The 25,540-nt window shown below is 43.0% G+C and overlaps 1 protein-coding gene across 8 annotated transcripts in view; it reads right to left on the bottom strand.

Moving 5' to 3' along the window:
- The window catches only part of LOC147123335 (small glutamine-rich tetratricopeptide repeat-containing protein beta-like), a 127,296-nt gene that overhangs the window by 48,017 nt on the left and 53,739 nt on the right, over window positions 1-25,540 (bottom strand). For 4 of the 8 annotated variants that reach the window (XM_085971097.1, XM_085971076.1, XM_085971064.1 and 1 more), the window contains 3 exons: window positions 22,006-22,043; window positions 21,837-21,920; window positions 10,474-12,654 (listed from right to left, as the gene is read on the bottom strand). In XM_085971097.1, coding sequence (XP_085827223.1) covers window positions 12,543-12,654; window positions 21,837-21,920; window positions 22,006-22,043 — 234 coding nt within the window. In that variant the 3' untranslated portion in view covers window positions 10,474-12,542. Of the gene's footprint in view, window positions 1-8,814; window positions 9,228-10,473; window positions 12,655-21,077; window positions 21,179-21,836; window positions 21,921-22,005; window positions 22,044-25,540 lie in introns of those variants that run through there. The other 4 variants (XM_085971056.1, XR_015074250.1, XM_085971040.1 and 1 more) reach the window with 4 other exon arrangements.

Here is a 25,540-nt window from a genome sequence, read left to right as displayed (position 1 = left end):
CCTGTTGCACACTGCAGCCTCCTGTTTTGTGCAAAGCATTTTTTTTTTTTAATTTGTTATTTTACGAGGTGTGGGTGTCGCTGGCAAGGCCAGCATTTATTGCACATCTCTAATTGCCCTCGAAGGTGGTGGTGAGCCGTCTTCTTGAACCGCGGCAGTCTGTGTGGTGAAGGTACTCCCACCGTGCTGTTGGGGAGTTCCAGGGTTTTGACCCAGTGACGATGAAGGATCGGCAATACACTTCTAAGTCAGGATGGTGTGTGATTTGGAGGGTAATTTGGAGGTGGTGGTGTTCCCATGCGCCTGCTGCCCTTGTCCTAGGTGGAAGAGGTCGCGGGTTTGGGAGGTGCTGCCGAAGAAGCTGAATATAGGGAGTTAGGAGGTAAATTAAAAAAAATAGGACCTCAAAGGTAGTAATCTCAGGATTGCTACCAGTGCCATGTGCTAGTCAGAGTAGAAATAGAAGGATATTTCAGATGAATACGTGGCTAGAGGAATGGTGCAAGGGGGAGGGATTCAAATTCCTGGGACATTGGAACCGGTTCTGGGGGAGGTGGGACCAGTACAAACTGGACGGTTTGCACCTGGGCGGGACTGGAACCGATGTCCTAGGGGGAGTGTTTGCTAGTGCTGTTGGGGAGGGTTTAAACTAAAATGGCAGGGGGTTGGGAACCTGTGCAAGGAGACAGAGGAAAGGGAAACAAGGATAGAAACAAAAGACCGGGGGGAAAAAAAGCAAAAGTGGAAGGCAGAGAAATCAAGGGTGTAAATCAAACTGGGCCACAGTAAATAAGAATTCTAAAAGGACTAAGAGTGTTAAAAAATCAAGCCTGAAGGCTTTGGCCTAGAAATTCAGTTAGCACCTAAAGAGGGCACTCAGTGGCTTTAGCGCCACTGGCCACGCCTCCCGCGATATTGAGCTGGGGCGTTAATGGCGTTAGCCTGTTGTGCTGTGCCGCCACCGATGACGTCATCGGTGTGCGCAGCGCCCCGCTACCGCCCCGATCTCGATATTTGGCAGCGACCGCCTCTGTAGTGCCGCTCGCTAATCGCGCCCGGTTCACGGGGCCTACCTGTGGTGGCAGTGGCGCAAATTAAGGTGGAGGTGCGGGTTGGCCGTTTTTTCGGCGGCCACCTGCCAGCACCTCCGTCCCCGGCCTCCTGTTCTCCCCCTGTGGCATTGCCGGCTGTTTTCCAAGAGCCCGGCACTTCTTCTCGGTGCCGGGCTCTTTTGCTGGCACTCGCGATCGCTCATCGCGCTGGTGCAGGCCCCTCCCCCTTAAGAATGGGAGGAAGGCCTGCAGTACCGCAGCGTGCACATGCTGCGGCACGTTGCGCTGCGATATTCGGTTTCAGCACCCTAAGAGGGATGCGGAGTGCCTCGAGCCTCGCCCCGTGTCCCTCTTGGGGCGCTCAAGCTGAATTTCCGCTGATCGCTGCTGCTCCGATTGCAGCGCAAAATCTGGCGCCCAGGTGAGCTTGGCGCCCCGTTTGCGGCTCCACCCAATTTCTCCCCCTTTGTGTCTTAATGCGAGGAGCATTTGTAATAAGGTGGATGAATTAGCTGCGCAAATAGATGTAAACGGATATGATATAATTGGGATTACGGAGACATGGCTCCAGGGTGACCAAGACTGGGAATTCAACATCCAGGGGTATTCAATATTCAGGAAAAAAGGAAAAGGAGGTGGGGTAAAGAGATTAACACAATAGTAATGAAGGATATTAGCTCTGATGATGTGGAATCTGTATGGGCAGAGCTGAGAAATACCAAGGGGCTGAAAACGTTAGTGGGAGTTGTATACAGACCCCCCCCCCCGCCCCCCCCCCCCCCAAACAGTAATGCGGAGGTTGGGGATGGCATTAAATGGGAAATTAGAGACGCGTGCAATAAGGGCACAGTAGTTATCATGGGTGACTTTAATCTACATATAGATTGGGCTAACCAAATTAGTAACAATATTGTGGAGGAGGAATTCCTAGAGTGTATATGGGATGGTTTCCTGGACCAATATGTCGAGGAACCAACTTGAGATCAGGCCATTTTAGACTGGGTATTATGTAATGAGAAAAGATTAATTAGCAATCTTGTGTGAGGCCCCTTGGGTCGGAGCAATCATAATATGATAGAATTCTTCATGAAAATGGAGAGTGAAGTAGTTGACTCAGAGACTAGGGTCCTGAATTTAAATAAAGGATGGTATGAGGCACGAGTTGGCTAGGATGGATTGGGGAATAACAACAGAAAATGCTGGAAAAACTCAGCAGGCCAGGCAACATCAATGGAGAGGAAAAAAGAGTCGACGTTTCGGGTCAAACCCTTTGTCAAGACTGAAAAAGCACAGGAAATGAAATAGATTAAAAGGCCGGGCTGGGAGAGAACAAAAGAGAAGTGAAGAGACATTAAGAGGTATTCAAAATGAGACGAGATGGTGATAGGACTAGTGGAGACAAAAGACGGCTCTAGATTAGGTGTGAAATGCGCTGGCAGAATGGGAGACAGGATTGGGGAACATTACTTAAAGAATTGATGGTGGCTAGGCAATGGCAAACATTTAAAGATCACATGGATGAACTACAGAATTTGTTCATCCCTGTTTGGCAAAATAAAAAAAGGTGACTCAACCGTGGCTAACAAGGGAAATTAGGGATAGCATATGATCCAAGGAGAGGACATATAATTTGGACAGAAAAAGCAGCAAACCTGAGGATTGGGAGCAGTTTAGGATTCAGCAAAGGAGGACAAAGGGATTAATTAAGAGGGGAAAATAGATTACGAGAGTAAGCTTGCAGGGAACATAAAAACTGACTGTAAAAGCTTCCATAGATATGTGAAGAGAAAAGGATTGCTGAAGTCAAGCGTAGGTCCCTTGCAGTCAGAATCAGGGGAATTTATAATAGGGAACAAAGAAATGGCTGACCAGTTAAATACATACTTTGGTTCTGTCTTCACAAAGGAGGACACAAATAACCTCCCAGAGATGTTGAGGAACATAGGGTCTAATGAGAGGGATGAATTGAATGAAATCAGTATTTGTAGGGAAATGGTGTTAGGGAAATTGATAGGATAGAAGGCCGATAAATCCCCAGGGCCTGATAATCTACATCCTAGGGTATTTAAGGAAGTGGCCCTAGAAATAGTAGATGCATTGCTGGTCATCTTCCAAAATTCTATAGATTCTGGAACAGTTCCCATGGATTGGAGGATAGCTAATGTAACCCCACTATTTAAAAAGGCTGGTAGAGGAAAAAACGGGGAATTATAGACCGGTAAGCCTGACATCGGTAGTGGGGAAAATGCTAGAGTCCATTATAAAAGATGTAATAGCAGAGCGCTTGGAAAACAGTGACGGGATCGGACAAAGTCAACATGGATTTACAAAAGGTAAATCATGCTTGACTAATCTACTGGAATTTTTTGAGGATGTAACTGGTAGAATAGATAAGGGAGAACCAGTGGATGTGGTGTATTTGGACTTTCAGAAGGCTTTCGATAAGGTCCCGCATAAGAGATTAGCATGTAAAGTTAAAAGCACATGGGATTGGGAGTAAGGTACTGTCTTGGATAGAGAACTGGTTGGCAGACAGGAAGCAAAGAGTTGGAGTAAACGGGTCTTTTTCCGAATGGCAGGCAGTGACTAGTGGGGTACTGCAGGAATCGGTGCTAGGACCCCAGCTATTCACAATATATATAAATAATCTAGACGAAGGAACTAGATGTAATATCTCCAAGTTTACAGACGACACAAAGCTGTGTGTGTGCTGTGAGGAGGATGCAGAGAAACTGCAGTATGATTAGGGCAGATGCACGGCAGATGCAGTATAATGTGGATAAATGCGAGGTTATCCACTTCGGTGGCAAAAACAGGAAGACAGATTATTATCTGAACGGCAATAGATTGGGAAAAGGGGAAGTGCAACGAGACCTGGGTGTCCTGTGCACCAGTCGCTGAAGGTAAGCATGCAGGTGCAGCAGGCGGTTAAGAAGGCAAATGGTATGTTGGCCTTCATAGTGAGAGGATTTAAGTACAAGGGCAAGGATGCCTTGCTGCAGTTGTACAGGGCCTTGGTAAGACCACACCTTGAGTATTGTGTGCAGTTTTGGTTACCTTAGAGTCATAGAGTCATAGAGTAATACAGCACGGATAGAGGCCCTTCGGCCCATCGTGTCCGCGCCGGCCATCAAGCCCTGTCTAATCTAATCCCATATTCCAGCATTTGGCCCGTAGCCTTGTATGCTATGGCATTTCAAGTGCACATCCAAATGCTTCTTAAATGTTGTGAGGGTTTCTGCCTCCACAACCCTTTCAGGCAGTGAGTTCCAGACTCCAACCACCCTCTGGGTGAAAAAGTTCTTTCTCAAATCCCCTCTAAACCTCCCGCCCTTTACCTTGAATCTATGCCCCCTAGTTATTGACCCCTCTACTAAGGGAAAAAGCTCCTCAGCATCCATCCTATCTATGCCCCTCATAATTTTGTACACCTCAATCATGTCCCCCCTCAGCCTCCTCAGCTCCAAGGAAAACAAACCCAACCTGCCCAGTCTCTCTTCATAGCTGAAGCGCTCCAGCCCTGGTAACATCCTGGTGAACCTCCTCTGCACCCTCTCTAACGCGATCACATCCTTCCTGTAGTGTGGCGACCAGAACTGCACACAATATTCCAGCTGTGGCCTAACCAGTGTTTTATACAGCTCCATCATAACCTCCTTGCTCTTATATTCAATGCCTCGGCTAATGAAGGCAAGTATCCCATATGCCTTTTTTACCACCTTATCCACCTGTTCCGCCGCCTTCAGGGATCTGTGTACTTGCACACCCAGATCCCTCTGACCCTCCGTCTTGCCTAGGGTCTTTCCATTCATTGTGTATTCCTTTGCCTTGTTAGTCCCCCCAAAGTGCATCACCTCGCACTTTTCCAGGTTAAATTCCATTTGCCACTGTTCCGCCCATCTGACCAACCCATCTATATCGTCCTGCAGACTGAGGCTACCCTCCTCGCTATTTACCACCCTACCAATTTTTGTATCATCCGCGAACTTACTGATCATACCCTTTACATTCATATCCAAGTCATTAATGTAGACCACAAACAGCAAGGGACCCAGCACCGATCCCTGTGGTACCCCACTGGCCACAGGCTTCCAGTCACAAAAACAACCTTCGACCATCACCCTCTGCCTTCTGCCACTAAGCCAGTTTTGTATCCAATGTGCCAAGGCACCCTGGATTCCATGGGCTCTTACCTTCTTGACCAGTCTCCTGTGCGGGACTTTATCGAAGGCCTTACTGAAATCCATGTATACCACATCCACTGCGTTACCCTCATCCACACACCTAGTCACCCCCTCAAAAAATTCAATCAAATTAGTCAGACATGATCTTCCCTTGACAAAGCCATGTTGACTATCCCTGATTAATCCTTGCCTCTCCAAGTGGAGACAAATTTTGTCCCTCAGGATTTTTTCCAATAATTTTCCTACCACTGATGTTAGGCTCACTGGCCTGTAGTTCCCCGGTTTTTCCCTACTACCCTTCTTGAATAATGGTACTACATTAGCGGTTCTCCAGTCCTCTGGCACATCCCCTGTGGCCAGAGAGGTCCTGAATCTGGCCACAGGGGATGTGCCAGATTCAGGACCTCTCTGACCACAGGGGATGTGCCAGAGGACTGGAGAACCGCTAATGTAGTACCTTATCTGAGGAGGGATGTTCTTCCCATGGAGAGTGTGCAGCGAAGATTCACCAGACTGATATCTGGGATGGCAGGAATGACGTATGAGGAGAGATTGGGTCGATCAGGCTTATATTCGCTAGAGTTTAGAAGAATGAGGGGGGATCTCATTGAAACTTATAAAATTCTAACAGGACTAGAAGAGTAGATGCAGGAAGGATGTTCCCGATGGCGGGGGAGTCCAGAACCAGGGGTCACAGTCTAAGGATAAGGGGTAAGCCATTTAGGACTGAGATGAGGAGTAATTTCTTCACCCAGAGTGGTGAAAAAGGGAATTCTCTGCTACACAGGGCAGTTGAGGCCAATTCATTAAATATATTCAAGAAGGAGTTGGATATATTTCTTGAAGCTAAAGGGATATGGGGAGAAAGCAGGGACAGGGTACTGAATTTGGATGATCAGCCATGATCTCATTAAATGGCGGAGCAGGCTCGAGCAGCCGAATGGCCTACTCCTGCTCCTATCTTCTATGTTTTTATGTTTGTAGATGGTACACACTGTAGCCACGGTACGCTGGTGGTGGAGGGAGTGAATGTTTAAGGTGGTGGATCGGGTGCCAATCAAATGGGCTGCTTTGTCCTGGATGCTGTCGAGCTTCTTCTTGTTGGAGCTGCACTCATCCAGGCAAGTGGAGATTATTCCATCACACTCCTTACTTGTGCGTTGTAGATGGTGGAAAGGCTTTGGGGAGTCAGGAGGTGAGACACTCGCTGCAGAATACCTAGCCTCTGACCTGCTCTTATTGCCTCAGTGTTTATGTGGCTGGTCCAGTTAAGTTTCTGGTCAATGGTGACCCCCAGGATGTTGATGGTGGGGGATTTGGCAATGGTAATACTGTTGAATGTCAAGGGGAGGTGGTTAGATTCTCGCTTGTTGGAAATAGTCATTGCCTGGCACTGCTGTGGTGCGAATGTTTCCTGCCACTTATCAGCCCAAGCCTGAACGTCATCCAGGTCTTGTTGCATGTGGGCATGGACTGTTTCATTATCTGAGGTGTTGTGAATGGTGCTGAACACTGTGCAGTCATCAGCGAACATCCCCATTTCTGACCTTATGTTGGAGGGAAGATCATTGATGAAGCAGCTGAAGATGATTGGGCCTGGGACATTGCCCTGAGGAACTCCTGCAGCGATGTCCTGGGGCTGTGATGATTGACCTTCCTTTGTGCTAGGTATGACTCCAGCCAGTGGAGCGTTTTCCCCCCTATTCCCATTGACTTCAGTTTTACTACAGCTCCTTGATGCCACACTTGGTCAAATGTTGCCTTGATGTTAAGAGCTGTCACTCTCACCTCACGTTTGCAATTCAGCTCCTTTGTTCATGGTTGGACCAAGGCTGTAATGAGGTCTGGAGCCGAGTGGTCTTGGTGGAACCCAAACTTGGTATCAGTGAGCAGGTTATTGGTGTGTAAGTGCTGCTTGATAGTTCTTTCGATGACCCCTTCCATCACTTTGCTGATGATTGAGAGCAGACTGATGGGGCAGTAATTGGCCAGGTTGGATTTGTCCTGCTTTTTGTGGACAGGACATACCTGGACTGTTTTCCACGTTGTTGGATAGATGCCAGTGTCGTAGCTGTACTGGAACAGCTTGGCTCAAGGCACAGCTAGTTCTGGAGCACAAGTCTTCAGCACGATAGCCGGGATGTTGTCAGGGCCCACAGCCTTTGCTGTATCCAGTGTGCTCAGCTGTTTCTTGATCACGATGGACTGAATCGAATTGCCTGAAGACTGGCTTCTGTAATGGTGGGGACCTCAGGAGTAGGCTGATATAGATCATCCACTCAGCACTTCTGGCTGAAGATGGTTGCAAATGCTTTAGCCTTGTCTTTTGCACTTGCATGCTAGTCTCTACCATCATTGGGTTCACGAGGTTGATTCTGGAGAGGAAGGGGTTGTCTTTTGAAGAAAGGTGGAGCAGGTTCGGCCTATACTTATTGGAGTTTAAAAGAATGAGAGGGGATCTTATTGAAACATAGAAGAGTCTGAAGGGACTTGACAGATTAGATGTAGAGAGGATGTTTCCCCTCGTGGGGGAATCTAATTTTAGAATAAGGCAATGAGGAGGAATTTCTTCTCAGGGTTGTGAGTCTTTGGAAGTCTCATCCCCAGAGAGCTGTGGAGGCTGGGTCATTGAATATATTTAAGGTGGATATGGACAGATTTTTGAAAAGTAAAGGAGTTGAGGATTATGGGGAGCAGGCAGGGAAGTAGAGTTGAGGCCAAGATCAGATCAGCCATGATCTTATTGAATGGCAGAGCAGGCTCAAGGGGCCGAATGGCCTATTCCTGCTGCTATGCCTTATATATTATTGAGGATGGGGATATTCATGGAGCCTTCTCCCTTTAGTTTAATTGTCCACCACCAATCACAACTGGATGTGGCAGGACTGCAGAGCGTTGATCTGATCCGTTGATTGTGGGATCGCTTAGCCCTGTCAATCGCATGTCATTGAATATACCTGCTCAAAACTTCCTTTGGACAATATTCCTACACCAGTGGCTGTTAATGCAGTTAGATCTCAGACACTATTTATTTTGGTTGTTTTTGTCTCGCTGTATAGCTGAAGATTTCTGGTTTTCTGGCATATCTCCAGTTTTCAGTCTTCTGATGGGAAGAGTATTTATGGCGATCAGCTTGCAGCATTGTAAGGCCATTCTTAGACTCCTTTTCCCATTCAGTGGTTAGGCCCATATTAGCAACCCTGTTTGGACTCCTTTTGTTGTTGTAAACTATTAATACCGGGGCTGCAGGCACTTGCACGGTCAGGCATTAGTTGGTCAGTACTGCACTGTAACCAACTTGGTGACATCAAAGGGAATTTTAATAACATTATGCCAGACACACACAACTCAGCTGTTATCTGGACCAACCCTCCAGTATTAGCTAAGTAACCCTAAGTACAAATGCTATGTGTAAACCTAGCAGGTCTATGCTGTCTCAAGTGAAAAGATTGTCCTCACCAGATTCCTGAGGAAAGTAGAATTGTTCTCCATGGACAAAGAGCCTGGTTCCATTAATTGCCAAGGCTCTGATCTGAATAATGGCGACATGTACTGAATTAATTCAAGCAGTGAATGGATTAAGGAATGACACAGGTGTTTTAATGTGGATGATGGTAAGGATATTGCTGAAATATGAAATCTCTACAAAAGAGTTCACTAGCAAAAGGTAATGCATTGGATGACAATTACATACTGAAAGCATCCAGTCAGTTGTTATCAATAAGACTAATATTCATCTCAAGGGTACTGAATTAGAAGTCATAAGTTACTTGGCAGAAGCAGAGCTTCTAGTCACACCTTATCTACATGAATGCTAATTAAAATGTTAATTATTTCTGCCAAAGTAGAAAGACTTGGTTTGTTCTTCCTAGCACCCACTTTCTACTTAAACAGCAGTAAATCTTGCCAACCATTCTAGGATGCTGAGTTCACTGCTTGCCTACTTATGAGGGCTTCAGTGTCCATGTTGCATTCATAAGATAGTTAAATTCTGAAAAGGACAGATTTTGGACTATTATTTCAGTTCAGGTTACTTGCTGTATTTTGTTTCTATGTAATATTCCTTGCAAAAAAAATTAACTTTATTTTAGCCTAAACACAATGTCAGTATGCTGTTTTCTGCTTATGAATAGACAGGATGGGCAACTTGTGGGTGCCTAATACTGTAGTACAGTAAAAGGGTCATCATTAGGCCTGTATTGTGCTAGCCTATTCACAAAACACACAAGATCATAAATTTCAGACCACAGGAGATTTGGGTCTGCTTATACAAATTGTGAACCCAACAAAGTCTGAACTGTAACACTAACAGCATGGATCTTTGTAAAGCTGCATTTTTAAAAGTGTACAATTTTAGGCACCTTAACTTCAAAAGTGCATCAATGTGGGGGTTCATTGATGAATGATTGCACTATGCAGTGGGCTCTAATTTATGAAAATTGATGTGCAGAGATGAATGGGTTTACTTTGGAAAAAGATAGAGGACAGGATCCAGATTTTTAAACTGTTAAAAGGAATATGCCTATTTTAATTGGTCCAGTAGAGATGGCATTGGGAACCAGAGTGTCACTGGATATAAATCAGTACTGCAAGTGTCCCTTTTAGGAGGGCACCATGAAAAATAATTGTGAGATCTGAAAAAACTAAGTTGTTAACTTAAACTAAATTAGTATTTTACTTTTTTTGATCAATTATGCAATGAACGGTGCCCACCGATTGCAGAAGGCAGAGTGTACTGGTAGACATTCTATGTTCCAATGTAAATGTAAGCAGGCTATTTAACTTCTACCACACACAAGACTGGAGGGTCTTCCAGGCACCCTTTCCTTTCCCCGCCCCCTGTTAATTGTAATTATAACACTCAACATAATTTTTTCCCCAGAACAGTTGTATGTCAACCCAGGCCATTACCTTTGATGAAGCCCCAGGACAGAACTGCATAGGCACCTACAGACTGAACAATATCTTGAGATTACTTGATATGGATTTACTGACGTAGAATCACAGAATTTTACGGCACAGAAGGAGGCTATTCAGCCTATTGTGTATGCCGGCTGAAAGAGCTATCCAGCCTAACCCTAATGGAGAATTATTCGGTTAAAGAATACAAAATTTACTAATACCCCCCCCCCCCAAAAAAAAGTCAAAGTACAGGCAGCTTTCTTACTCATGTTACTCAGAGCAACACATGGAAAATGTTAAAATAACTTTAATACAAATTAGTGTAGAAAGCCATGCAAGCTTATAGGTCAGCATTTTAATCAACATAAAAATATAGATCATGTACAAGATTTGACCACAAAAACATTGAGAAACAAATTACCATGTAGATTGTTTATAATGAAGTACTTACAATGCCCATGCCCCAGTCTAGTGAAGTTACAATATACAAACTTTTTTTCCTTAAATATCTCAATCACTTAAAACAAAGAAACAGGGAAGGGAGGCATGCTGGAGAAAGTTACCACCATGTACAATAACCAGCTGATGAACACTAAACACAAGTAGCTCATTTAAAGTTAGTGGTACAGTACATACTTCAGTTAATTACTACGTCAGCTGGGAACCTTCTGAGCGTTGCAACAATGGGAAGGTTGGATCCGTAGCAGCACTGGCTTGGTAAGTGGATTAGAGACAGTAACCAAAAGTAATGAAAACTGATGCAACAGAAAATATTTACAACATAGTATCCAGCTAGGCGTCCGGGCTCTTATGAGCGGTTTACATTGTTGGACATTAAATATTTCACACACTGCAGGCTTCATGTCAAATTGTAGAGTTGGTATTTTTTTGGAAAGTTGAGGTGCCTAAAATTGTACACTTTTAAAAATGCAGCTTTACAAAGATCCATGCTAAGTTAGTGTTACAGTTCAGACATTTTAGCTCATCTCAGCCCTATCCAGGATATGATAGAATACCCAACCAAGATGCATAATTAAACATTTGTAGGTATCTCTTCCATTCAGAATTCATAACATAAGTTGCAGTAATTAATGCATTAATACCCTTAATTTTAATTATTTCAGTGGTTGATTTTCATAATTTGGCAATATTTTGTCTAAGTGCAATTCTACTAGTGTCACGTTTCAATGAGTGCAGTGCTAATTTGTTGCTGTAACAATTCATTGCTTGTACAGTAATATCAACCCAAGCTTACAAAACCAGATGTTCATACTTAGATGACAGAATTGTAAATTCACTCCTTCATATCCATGTATTACTCTACCATACTGTAGAAACTAGTTTAATTATATTCTGCAAACTTATTACATCCAAACTGTAAAATAAATGATACAATCCTCTCACAATGGTAAACATTCTCAAACTTTCGTAATTGTCAGATAACAATGAATTGCAGCCAGATCTGTTATTTTGTAAGCTGTGGCATTCAGAACTGATGGGTACTTGCTTTTGACATCTAGCATCATGGGCTCTCTTTGATAAGTATTCCCTGTTTGAGCAGAAAATATTATGAAACTGCAACTCAAAAATTGGATGGATGTCCTTGCAGTAATCAAAATTTAAAATGCAACTTTGGTATTTGTGTTCTTTACATTGCTGACTAAACACATTACAATAGATATCCAGGTCCTTGCATGCTACAAGAGTGCATTGGAACATCACGTGCCCGTAATTTCCTGATGCATGCCCATGGTGTAGGAGGACTCAAAATCAACTGCCGAATCTTAATTTACTCTTTCAGATGGTTTTTCGTATTTTGCTAAATTATTTTTAGAATGTGCTATTACGAAACACGTTGCTTATAGCAGTAATGCCTTGTTTTCACGAGTTCACACAGCCAACTAAATACACTTTTTGTCAAGCACTTGAATCATTATCTTGCATCTTTGCTAATGTTATTTTTCTCCTTGTTATTTTCCCCATTTCCTCTGAATGTGTACTCTTAAGGTTTCATAGCTGCTTGTTGCACTCCAGTACCTCACTCAAGTGAGCCTTGTTGGTGAGCGTCAGTAGGTTATTAAACTGTTTGTTGACTTAAGCCAAGCCAATGGCCAGAGCGCGACAACGGAACACCCTTCATTCGGGGAAGAGGAAAAAATGGTAATTCCCCACAGGATTATTATTCAGCAATCCATGCTGAAAGTCCATTTGATTTTTTTAAATCTATGAAAAAATGCTGTATATTTTTAGGTTGCAAATAAGTAGTTAATGTCATCCTGTTACCAAGTAAAATTTGGAGGGAGGCCTTAAGCACCTTTTATCCACCTAAAGAAATTTCTTTAAAAAAACCTGATTGCATGGAGCTAAATTGGGATAATCAACAAAGAAGGGTTACCGCTGCATATCAGGAGTGATCTTCATTGCTGCCACTGAATGATCGGGTTCGGATCTGATTCCTTAACTGTTCTATCAGTTCTGGGTTCTCCTCCTGCATCTGCTGTGCAAACTGCTGTCCTCTACAAAATAGATAATAAGCAGGGTAGTAAGGAGAATTACAAATGGTCTCTAATGCAATACAAGTAACACCGATGACCTATGTAGTTGGAGAAGAGTGTAAGTGAACCTCTTATACTGGTTCTGGCAAAGTTAACCAAAAAAAGCCCATTCATAAGCATATAATATTTTGCACATATATAGGTTCATTTTCAGAAAGTTTCTGCTGACCGGATAGTAGAATGGTGCTATTAACAAAATAAAAATGTAAGTTGGTGTATATAGAAGATGTAGATGCTCCTGAGTTTTCCATAGAAGTAGTTCTTGATTTTAGCCAGGTTGAGATGAAATTAGGAAAGGTGGTCGATATACAACATATTTTGGGGTCAGGAAATGGTGTAAGGTTTGCAAGGACCTAAAGAGGCAGGAGAAAATCAAGTTTGGAAAAAATGGGAGGGGGAAAAAACTGCAAAAAAGTCTTCAAAATCCCTGAAGCAAGATATTTATACTGCATCATTCAAAGCTATTTTCTTCCAAATAACACTCAAATTTCTTCACATATGCAAACATGCATCATAAAATTATTTTTAAGCCTTTCAAATCCTTGATCTATTGTGGCCAAATTCACAACCTTAGCGAGAGGATTTAAAAAAAATATTTAATTCATGCAATTAACACTCTTTGGAGAAGTGTTGAAGAATGCAATTGATGACACTAAGTTGCTCCTTCATGGAGGGACCAAATTGCAGGGAGCAAGATTTTTGTCGTCTTATTGCAAAATGTATTTATGATGCAAAGTAGATGCATTTCTGCTACAACTCAAGTTAAATTAGGAAGTTTTCCTCTGACCTGTGCACTTGCCTCTATGTCTAAGAAGTGTTCCATTTCTAGTGTGGATGCCCCATGTTGATGAAATGAAAACCAGCTCCAACAGAAACCTTATTATCTTTCTTTGGTGTTGGGAGAAATGTGATTTTAGTCAATAACAAATCATTTAATAGGTTTAATTTTTTGTTGCTTTTTTATAATTTCAGGTCAGAAAATAGCTGATAAATAACAGAATTTCAGATGCTTTAATCTTTTTTCTGCAGAATTTGCTACTGTAGTTTTCCTGTTTTTTAAAATGTAAATTGAGAAACCAAGCTGGAGGGCTCTGCTTATGGTGCAGGATATCAAGTTTAAAAAAGGTTAGCAGATAATGCAAGGTAAATCAAAGTAGTAGGTGACAGAAATCTTGTGTTTAAGAACATTAAAGCTGTTGGAAAGAAAGGTAAGGAATTGCCCAGTTTAAAGCTCTTGGGACGGAATGAATTAAAGTATAAAACTGCCCAATAAGTCTTAATCAAAACACAGTGGGGGTGAAGGGAGGAAGAACATGAGCACCAACCGTAGTAGCATTGATGAAATAAACACAAGATAGGCTTGGGTTTAGGCAGGGGGAAAAGAAAAGATTTACATTGGATTACATCGGCCATACAGAACAGAAACAGGCCATTCGGCCCAACTAGTCCATGCGGTGTTTATGCACCACTCGAGCCTCCTCCCGTCTTTCCTCATCTAACCCCAACAGCATAACCCTCGATTTCCTTCTCCCTCGTATGCTTATGTAGCCTCCCCTTAAATGGTATATACTATTTGCTTCAACTACTCCCTGTGGTAGTGAGTTCCACGTTCTTGCCACTCTCTGAGTAAAGAAGTTTCTTCTGAATTCCCTATTTGATTTCTTGGTGACCATCTTATATTGATGGCTTCTAGTTATGCTCTTCCCCGCAAGTGGAAACACTCTCTGAATCTTCTCTATCAAAACCTTTCATAATTTTAAAGACCTCAATTAGGACACCCTTCAGCCTGATCCAGCCTGTTCATCCTTTCCTGATAGGTATACCCTCACATTTCTGGTATCATCCTTGTAAATCTTCTCTGCACCCTCTCCAGTGCCTCTATATCCTTTTTTATAATATGCTGACCAGAATTGTACGCAGTACTCGAAGTGTGGTCTAACCAAGGTTTGATGCAGGTTTAGCATAACTTCCCAATTCTATCCCTCTAGAAAGAAACCCTAGTGCCTGGTTTGCTTTTTTTATGGCCTTGTTAACCTGTCGCTATTTTGTGATTTATGTATTTATACTCTGGTCCCTTTGCTCCTCTACCCGACCCAGACTTGCACCCTCCAAGTAATGTGACCTCCCTATTCTTCCTACCAAAATGTAATGCCTCACATTTATCTGTGTTGAATTTTATTTGCCAATTATATGCCCATTCTGCAAGTTTATTAATGTCTTGTAATTTGTTGCAATCCTCCTCAGTATTAACTATCCTAATTTAGATTAGGACTGACATATGTTCTTGTATCCTGTCCAAGAGAGCAAGAATGCTCTACATATGAGAGCAGTGTTAAAGTGTTTGATGGATTGAGGTACTTAGAGGAGTTATTGAGGGGAAAATAAATATTTGGCATGAGAGGGGAAACTCAGCTCCTCGAAGGCAGTTTTAGCCATGGAGGAGATGTTGGAGCTCTAAGAGGTCACAGGAAATAATAAGGCCAAGAATGGCAAAAGATGAAGAACTGAGCTTAGATCCATCGAAGGCAGCAAGTTGCAGCTGTTAGTTAGGCTTGAGTAAAGTGTCTTTGAAAAATTGCAAGAAACTTGGGGCTGAAATTGGTCTTCACCAGTAACGCACGTATAGCAAATCGGCAGCCCTTTTTTGTTTCCAATGGAAAAGTAAATTGGGAGCCCGTGGAAGATGGGCTGCAAGTTCACTGAGCACAGTTCACGTTACTGGCAAAGACCAATTTCACCCCATATTTTTATTGTGATAAGAATCACTAAGCCTTCCATACCATTTTTTCCCCCATCAACATCACAATGCATGTATCGTGCCTGTCAAATGTGAAACCTGTAAATTAGGGACTTTGATTAGGTGTCCTTATTTTCAAAATGGTTATTGTATGTACAGTAAACCAGTGAGCCAAATAGCCTGCAACTCCTGCAGCATTCCTTCTTTCTTTCACTCACCTGGGACATGCCTAATTCTGGAGCCTTGCCGGGGCCGGGGGTGTGGGGGGGGGTGGGAGGGAGGGAGAAGGAAATGTGATTTCAGTTTGATTTTCTGTTTGTTGGGTTTCCCCGTTCACTGCCATCCTGGGGTCCTTTTCCATTTGAGGGAGGATGTCCCGATTCTGGGATCTGCTACGTTGGCAGCCTACACTGAGAGAAATTCCAAGAACCAGGAGGCCACCCGTGAAGAGGGGAAAGAGAAATGACAGCACGAGGAGGCCTTGAGCCCCCGGTGCTGGCGCGCTCTCCTGTAACCCCCAGGTTATTCCATATTTATTTATCCCCTTCTCTTTCATTTAAACATTAGTCTCTACCTCAATAGCTACATGTGGTGAAGGATCTCAAGGCCTATTAGCCCTCAGTTTACAAACCTTCTTCCTCCCTTCCCCTCTTGGTTCCTCCACTTTACTGGCTGTTCCTCTCCCAGTGCTGCTCCCACTCCATGTTACATAGGATATACGGCACAAACAGGCCATTCAGCCCATGCTGGCGTTTATGCTCCACTCGAGCCTCCTCCCATCTTTCCTCCTCCAAATCTATCAGCATTACCCTCTGTTCCCTTCTCCCCCATATGCTTATCTAGCCTCCTCTTAAATGCATCTATACTTTGCTTCAACCACTCCCTGTGGTAGCGAGTTCCACATTCTCACCACTCTTTGGGTAAAGAAGTTTCTTCTGAATTCCCTATTGGATTTCTTGGTGACTATCTTCTATTGATGACCTCTAATTATGCTCTTTCCCACAAGTGGAAGCATTCTCTCTATCCACTATCAAAACCTTTCATAATTTTAAAGACCTCTATTAGGTCACCCCTTAGCCTTTTTCCAAGAGACCCAGCTTGTTCATCCTTTCCTGATATGTATACACTCTCATTTCTGGTATCATCCTTGTAAATCAACTCTGCACCCTCTTTGGTGCCTCTATATCCTTTGTATAATATGGCGACCAGAACTGTATGCAGTACTCAGTGTGGTCTAACCAAGGTTCGATACAGGTTTACCATAACTTCCCTACTTTTCAATTCTATACCTCTAGAAATTATCCCGAGTGCTTTGTTTGCATTTTTTAATGGCCTTGCTAACCTGTGTTGGAACTTTGTGATTTGTATACTCTTAGATCCCTTTGTTCCTCTACCTCACCTAGACTTGCACCCTCCAAGTAATAAGTGACCGCCCTATTCTTCCTACCAAAATGTAATACCTCACATTTATCTGTGTTGAACTTCATTTGCCAATTATATGCCCATTCTGCAAGTTTATTAATGTCCTCCTCAGTATTGATTATCCCCCCCCCCCCCCCAAAATTTGGTGTCATCCTGCAAATTTAGAAATTATGTTTTTGATTCCAAAGTGTAAATAGTTAATGTAAAATGTGAACAGCAGTGGTCCTAGCACTGATCCTCATGGAACACCACTACCCACCTTCTGCCACTGTGGATAGCTACCTTTCACCCCTACTCTCTGCTTTCTGTCTTGAAGACAGCTAGCTATCCATTCTGCTACTTGTCCCCCGACTCCGCATTCGCATTCTCTGACCTTGTTCATCAGTCTATTATTGAAGGCCTTTTGAAAATCTAGATAAATTACATCTACTTCATTATCATATTCTACTCTCTGTTACCTCTTCAAAAAATTCAATGAGGTTGGTCAAGCAAGACTTTCCCTTTTGAAATCTATGCTGACTATTCATTGCTATGTTTTTGGTTTCCAGATGTTCTTTTTTCTCCCTTAGTAGGGATTCTATTATTTTTCCTACCACCGATGTTAAGCTGACTGGTCTATAATTCCCTGGACATGTTCTATCCCCCTTCTTAAATATAGGTATTACGTTAGCTATCTGCCAGTCCTCTGGCACTACACCTTTTTCTAATGAATTATTATATGTGTAGTCATGCCTCTGCTATCGCGTCCCTAGATTCTTTTAAAATGCATGGATGCAATCCAACTGGACCAGGGGTCTTATCCTTGGAGTTCGATTAGTTTATTTAATATATCCCCTCTTTATTTTAAATGCGCTTATCTCATTATGCAATGGCATGTCCACCTGTTCTATCTCCCTGGTAAATACTGAAGCAAAATAATTATTTAATATTTCTGCCATCTCTCCATATTATCCTGTCTATCCCTTAATGGCCCTATTCCCAACCCAATCTTGCTTTAAAAAAAAAAAAAAATTGACGTGCCTGTAAAATATTTTACTATTTTGTTTTATGGTCCTTGATAATTTAATTCCATAGTTCCTCTGCCTTCATAACTTTTTTTGACTTTTCTCCTAATCTCTTCATATTCTCCCTTATCATGCACTCTGCTATCTATGTACTTAACGTATGCCTCTTTCCTTACCCTCAATTGTTCCCTTATGGCTTTATTCATCCATGGAGTCTCATTAGTGTATAGTTTGTTCTTTCCTTTTAGGGGAATATATTGTTTCTGCACTCTGTTGAACACTGTTTTAAATGTTTCCCATTGCTGTTCTACAGTTTGCCAATATTGTCGATTTTGTTTTCCCAAGTTCTATTCTCAGCCCCTCAATCAGTTTTTCTCCAATCTATTAACCTGGTTTTCGCCATACTTATGTCCTTCTCAATTATCATCTTAAAACGTATTATATTATGGTCACTATTGCCTGGGTGATCCCCTCCTTTTATTTCTCTTATTTGCTCTGGTTCATTCTCCATTACTAGATCTAATAGCGAATCCTCCCTTGTTGGGCTTTTTACATATTGGGTTAGAAAGGAGTCCTGTACACATTGTAGGAACTCCATTCCCTTATCCCCTTTACCTACCTCTTCTGTCCAATTAATCAGGGTAGTTGAAATCCCCCATAATTATTCTATGATTTTTACTCATTTCCCTAATTTGTCTACATATTTCTTCCTCCACCTCCCTTCCACTATTAGGTGGTCTGTAGACTACACTTTAGTGTGATTGATCCTTTAATTTTTTTATATCTGTATCCATATGGATTCTATTTTTGTCTTGCTGATAGCGGAGTTACTTTTTTCTACTGCCATTATATTATCCCTAATAAGTACAGCTACCTTTTCCCCTCTCTATCTTTTCTAAATATGTTATACCATAAGAACATAAGAAGTAGGAACAGGAGTAGGCCATACGGCCCCTCGGGCCTGCTCCGCCATTCAATAGGATCATGGCTGATCTGAACCTAGACTCACGTCCACTTCCCTGCCCTATCCCCGTAACCCCCAATTCCCTTATCTGCTAGGAAACTGTCTATCTCTGTTTTAAATCTATTTAATGTTGCAGCTTCCACAGCTCTCTGGGGTAGCAAATTCCACAGATTCACTACCCTCTGAGTGAAGAAGTTTCTCCTCATCTCAGTTTTGAAAGGGCAGCCCCTTATTCTAAGATTATGCCCCCTAGTTCTAGTCTCACCCATCAGTGGAAACATCCTCACCGCATCCACCCGATCAATCCCCCTCACAATCTTATATATTTCGATAAGATCGCCTCTCATTCTTCTGAACCCTGCAATGTTTAATTCCCAGTCCTGATTTTTCCTGTAGCCATGTTTTAGCAATCACTACTAAGTCTGGTTCCTCGCAACGCATGATTGCCTCCAGCTCCCCTGTTTTATTATGGACACTGTGTGCATTGCTGTACAGTTTAACTCTTAATAGGATTTCCTCTCTCTATGTTTAACCATCTTTTTAGACTCCTGTTCTATAACTATTTATTCCCTTGCCATCAATGTCTTCACTTACTTTATTCTTTCCTATGCTCTCTTTTCCTGTTTTGTTTATAATTAGGCTGGTTATGATTCTTGTAAATCCCTCCCCCCCCCCCCACCTTACTAGTTTAAAGTCTTTGCTACCTCCCTATTTACCCTTTCCGCTACGACACTGGTCCCACCCTGGTTCTGGTGGAGCCTGTCCCAGAACTGGTGCCAGTGTCCCATGAAAAGGAACCCCCTCTTTCTCACACCAGCCCTTCAGCCACATGTTAATTTTCCTGATCTGCCTGCTTCTATGCTAATTTGCACGTGGCTCAGGCAATAATCTAGAGGTTATTACCCTCGAGGTCCTGTTTTTTAAATTTAGAGCCGAACTCTTTCAGTAGGACCTCCTCCCTGTTCCTACCTATGTCGCTGTTCCAACATGGACCACGACAACTGGACTTACCCTCTCCCTTTCCAAGTTCCTCTCCAGCCACCGAGAGATATCCCTTACCCTGGCACCGGGTAGGCAACACACCCTTCGGGATTCTCGTTCTTGGCTGCAGAGGACACTATCTATCCCCCTAATTATACAGTCCCCTTTCTATTCTGCTCTTTTTTCCCCCCAGTCCTTCCTTGGACAGCCTTCTGAACCACAGTGCCTTGGTCTGCATTGTGGCTGTCCTCCCTGCAGTCTTTCTCCTTGTCCTCGCAGGTAGCGAATAGTTCTGTCTGAACTACCTGTCTGACGGGACCAGTGTCTGCGGGACCTCCTTCTCAACCTCTCCTAAATCCCCACTACCTGGCTCCTTAGCAGTCACACCCTCCCCTTCCTGAACCTGTGCTTTCCTCTGGGGTGTGACTGCATTCTGGATAAAACTGTCCAGAAATTCCTCCCCCTCTTATGTGTCGGAGTGTCTACAACTCTCATTCCAGCTCAATGACTCAGCTGGAGACATCTCCTGCAGACGTGTTTGCTCGGGACAGTCTTACTGTCCACAAACTCCCACATCCTGCAGTCCAGACACACATTGTTTGTAGAGCCAGGAGCAGCAGTAACAATCGTGGTGCATGCCCCTAGCCCTCCCACCACCTCCCCACCCACTTGGCCGGAGTCCCAATCTACCAACTCCTAGTCCCCCTTCTCTCCCACTTCTCCTTTGCTCCAATGACCCTATTCCCAGTCTCCATCTTTCATCTCTCCTGAGCCCCCATTCCCCAATTTCTATCTCTTCCAGCCTCCGAATTCAGAGCGTGCTCCCCACCCCCCAATTTCAAAGTCGCACCCTGAATACTGAGACCACCCCATACTTGAAAGTTAACACCCACAATTCCAGACCCCTACCAACTGGGCGCAATGTGGTTGTGGCTCTCTGGTGATTGGGTGACATCATGGAGTGGGGAGGAGGGCACTGCGGCAAGAAATTTAATGCGATGATCACCACGTAAATAATTTAGGGGCAGCACCCTGGCGATGCATGCCCCATTTCGAGAGAGTACCAGTCATTCCAGTACATTTCCCAGTTTTTGTGGAATGGGGAATTCTTTACTCAGAATCCACAGTGGCAGAGAAACTCCTATCACTGGGATAGAGCCATGCAAGCATCCAATCCTAGAGACAGAGCAGTTTCTCTGCTGCTATGGATGCTGGGTAAAGAGATCTCCATTACACAAATACCGTTTTTTTCCATCCGTTGCCGCCTCGCACTTACCTGCATGTCTGTGTTTTCAGTTGCAAACGGACTTGGTGCATTGAAGGCTGTCCGTAGTTCATAATTTGCGAGTGTCCGTGGTTTCAAGGTGCGACTTGTATCTATTATAATGTAAGTTATTTGGGATCGTCAGTAATTCTGTTTTTTGCAAGTGTCAGTTTTTTGGGGGTGTCTGTTTGTACAGGTTTAACTGTAATATAGTAATATCAGATTCTCTAGACATTTATTTACAGTAGTTGCAGGAAATACGGGTAAATCCAAGTACATAACCAGTAAACTGATTTGCTTGTGACTAAATATTCAACATCAGAAGTTAATTCACTGATCAAATAAAAAGCCCAATGAGAGTCTATATGAGTGCATTTTAAGAGATTCAAAGCTGTTAGGCAGTCACTGATGATGCCTTCCTGGTTGCATTGGTTAAACATGACAAATCAGGTCAGCATGGATCAATCCTGTACAACTAAATTATTTAAAAATAAACCAGAATGCCGTTAAACAACAATATTGTCTTTCTTTCAATCTGGGGTTCCTGACAAACTGCTTGAGCTATACTTTAATAATTTCTATCATTGGAGTTGCTGGATTGAAATACTGCTTTTAACTCACCTGCAGAAAAATATTACCAGATAGTAAATCCTCAGCAATAGCAAATATAAAAACACAGTATCCTATCAATTTTGTAAAAAATATTTACCAAATTTTAAAATTATAAATTTTGGTAAATATATAATATACACCAAGTTATGAGACACTTACGCTTGTATAAGGCTGCCCATATCGGTTAGACCTCCTACACCTGCTGCAGGACCACTAATCGCATTAGACATCATTCCTGACATTCTGTTTAATACAAATACAGAAAAAAATTCTGTTAAAAAGGGTTTTCTTAAGCTAATTTATAAAAATGAAAAATATGGCAACTTACAGTTGTTGTAATTGGGGGTTCTGCATCAAATTTGCAGCCTAGAAAGAGGAGATTAGTTAGTAAAATGAGCAGCAATCTTCAAGTATGAATTTATGTTTTAGAATGCACAATAAATGAGAGAATTCAGTTGTTTTTTCATCCAATTTCTGCCTTATTTAAAAATAGTTGATCTCCCTTGGTATTGCTCATGCACATAATTTAAAAAATGTTCTCTTCCTGCAACTGTATCTTCTGCGTATCTCTGCCACTAATATTTCACCGTCTTGTTTTACATTTTTTCCCTCCCTCTCTGTACGTCTTACATACCTTCTGTTGTTTGTTACTATCATTCTTTTTCCCTCCTTTCTGAAAATCTTCTTTTCTGTATGTCTCCCACTCTTTTGTTCTTTGTCTTCTTTCTCTTTCATAACTGAACAGCATTATTTGCCCTAGATTATCTTATTCCATTGGTAAGTTGTTTGAGTAAGAGACGGTGGGCTGCAAAGCTGGGCAGCGAAGTTCATCTTAATCATACAAGATTAAAACTGCAATCTTAAAAATTAGGTTACGTTGAATTTGAAATCAGAGTTTATCCAAAGAATAGCGCTTTGAGAAATTCAGATGCCATGTTTAGTCTTGCTTTCGGGCTCTTGAACAAAGCCCACTGAGATCATTATAAATCAGAAGTCAGCTGTTCATTTTGTCTCTAGATTGCCAAGTTGAGCAAAAATTGCTCACTTACTTGTATGAGCCTTGCCTTGATCTCTTATTTCTTGGCCATTTTTCATGATAAGGAACTGCTATTTGGCAACATCAACATTTACATGGCTGCATCTTTCTCTTAAGTAGCAGCTCCCAGCACCAGTATCATTATCCTTGCTCTGGTTCAGTCATGCTTTAACCAGAGACACTGCTAGTGGGACAGCACAGACAGGGATGCTGGGAAAATGGAAGGTGCAGGTCTGGCCAGGGAAACTAAGAAGTGAGGCTTGGGCAAGAGGTAGGCCCATGAAGCGCTGTGTGGATTTGCTAGGCCATGTAAAAGAAAATATGGGAAGTCCGAAGAGCAGTGGCCAGACCTGGGGGTTGGTGGGCTGGAGACACTATTCAGGGTTGGGCTGGGAGTGAGACAGCAAGGTCTCCAAGCAGAAGGGAGGCTAGCTACAGAACAGAAGCATGAGGACTGGGTCATGGTAACCATGTGACAAATAACTAGTTCTGTAGTTTTCTCTGACTAATCACGTTGTTAAAAAGGGACACCATACCACAGACTATATGTTTCCAGCAATGGGCACTTGCGCAATTCTCTTTTTTAAAAATATAAAAGTGAGCACAATTTTCCAAGAATCTTACTTGGCTCGTGTATGCAATATAACAGATGTAGCCAAAAGAAGAATTGCAGCTGGATATAACATGCCTCACTTTGTTTTGTGCAGAATCACAGAATTTTGCAGCACAGAAAGAGGTCATTCAGCCATTATGCTTGTGCTGGCTACCTGAAAGAGCTGTTTCATTCTCCTGCCCTATCCCCATACCATTTCATCCTTTTTGGTAAAAAAAAAATTATCCACTTCCTTTTTCAAAGCTATTATGGATTTTGCTTTCTCCATTGCTTTTGGCAAGTAATTCAAGGGCTTAACGCCCCCCATTACCGGCAAAAAAGTTGCGTTAAGAGGGTGGCTGCCAATTTTTTGCCAGCTGGTGGCGGGTCCAGGAGTGTCCTCCATTTTCCCAGGCCCGGCAGTGCTGCCAGTAAGATCCATCGCCCTGCAAATTAAAATGAGGGAGAGGTGATATCAGTCGGCGTGCAACGCCGACTTAACAACACCACGATGAACTTGGACCTTTGTGCTGAGTTCAGCACTGGGTCCTAAGTAGTGGGGAAAATGCTAGAGTCCATTATAAAAGATGTAACAGCAGAGCACTTGGGAAAACAGTGACAGGATCGGACAAAGTCAACATGGATTTACAAAAGGTAAACTGGAATTTTTTTTGAGGATGTAACTGGTAAAATAAATAAGGGAGAACCAGTGGATGTGGTGTATTTGGACTTTCAGAAGGCTTTCGATAAGGTCCCACATAAGAGATTAGCATGTAAAGTTAAGGCACATGGGATTGGGGTCAAGGTACTGACTTGGATAGAGAACTGGTTGGCAGACAGGAAGCAAAGAGTTGGGATAAACGGGTCTTTTTCCGAGTGGCAGGCAGTGACTAGTGGGGTACCGCAGGGATCGGTCCTAGGACCCCAGCTATTCAGAATATATATTAATGATCTAGACGAGGGAACTAGATATAATATCTCCAAGTTTGCAGACGACACAAAGCTGGGTGAGCGTGTGTGCAGTGAGGAGGATGCCGAGAAAGTCCAGTATGATTTGGACAGGTTGGGTGATTGGGCAGAAGCATGGCAGATGCAATATAACGTGGATAAATGCGAGGTTATCCACTTTGGTGTAAAAAACAGGCAGGCAGATTATTATCTGAATGGCAATAGATTGGGAAAAGGGGAAGTGCAACGAGACCTGGGTGTCCTTGTGCACCAGTCGCTGAAGGTAAGCATGCAGGTGCAGCAGGCGGTTAAGAAGGCAAATGGTATGTTGGCCTTCGTAGCAAGAGGGTTCAAGTACAGGAACAAGGATGTCTTGCTGCAGTTGTACAGGGCCTTGGTGAGACCACACCTTGAGTATTGTGTGCCGTTTTGGTCGCCTTATCTGAGGAAGGATGTTCTTGCCATGGAGGGAGTGCAGCGAAGATTCACCAGGCTGATACCTGGGATGGCAGGAATGACGTATGAGGAGAGATTGGGTCGATTGGGCTTATACTTGCTGGAGTTTAGAAGAATGAGAGGGGATCTCATTGAAACTTATAAAATTCTAACAGGACTAGACAGACTAGATGCAGGAAGGATGTTCCCGATGGCCCGGGAGTCCAGAACCAGGGTCACAGTCTAAGGGGTAAGCTATTTAGGACAGAGATGAGGAGGAATTTCTTCACCCAGAGAGTGGTGAACCTGTGGAATTCTCTACCACAGAAGGCAGTAGAGGCCAATTCATTAAATATATTCAAGACGGAGTTAAATATATTTCTTAAGGCTAAAGGGATATGGGGAGAAAGCAGGGATAGGGTACTGAATTTGGATGATCAGCCATGATTGCATTGAATGGCGGAGCAGGCTCGAGGGGCCGAATGGCCTACTCCTGCTCCTATCTTCTATGTTTCTAAGCTCACCATGTAAACCTAGCATGCAGCAGACTGACGAAGGTGCTGTCAGCACCTCTTAAATGGACACACACATCTTTCAGGCAAGTTTGCATTTAAGCATTTTTTTTGATTTTATTGAAGTAGTGGTTTGTTACAATGCATGTTAAAAGTTTTTTTTAAAGTGCGTAGGGAGTGCTGCTGGATGCTTGCAAGGCCTCGGCTGATAATGGAAAGCCTCTGAGAAGACAGAAAATGCTGCAAATACTCAGCAGGTCTGGCAACATCTGTGGAGAATGAAACAGAGTTCACATCTCAGTTCAAGATGCTGCCGGACCGGAGTATTTCAGATTTACAG

This window comes from Somniosus microcephalus, chromosome 2 (genome assembly GCF_052327205.1).
Source record: "Somniosus microcephalus isolate GS21.2 chromosome 2, FLI_Smic_1.0, whole genome shotgun sequence".
NCBI classification, from domain to species: Eukaryota; Metazoa; Chordata; class Chondrichthyes; order Squaliformes; family Somniosidae; genus Somniosus; species Somniosus microcephalus.
This window is presented reverse-complemented; position numbering and strand designations above follow the sequence as displayed.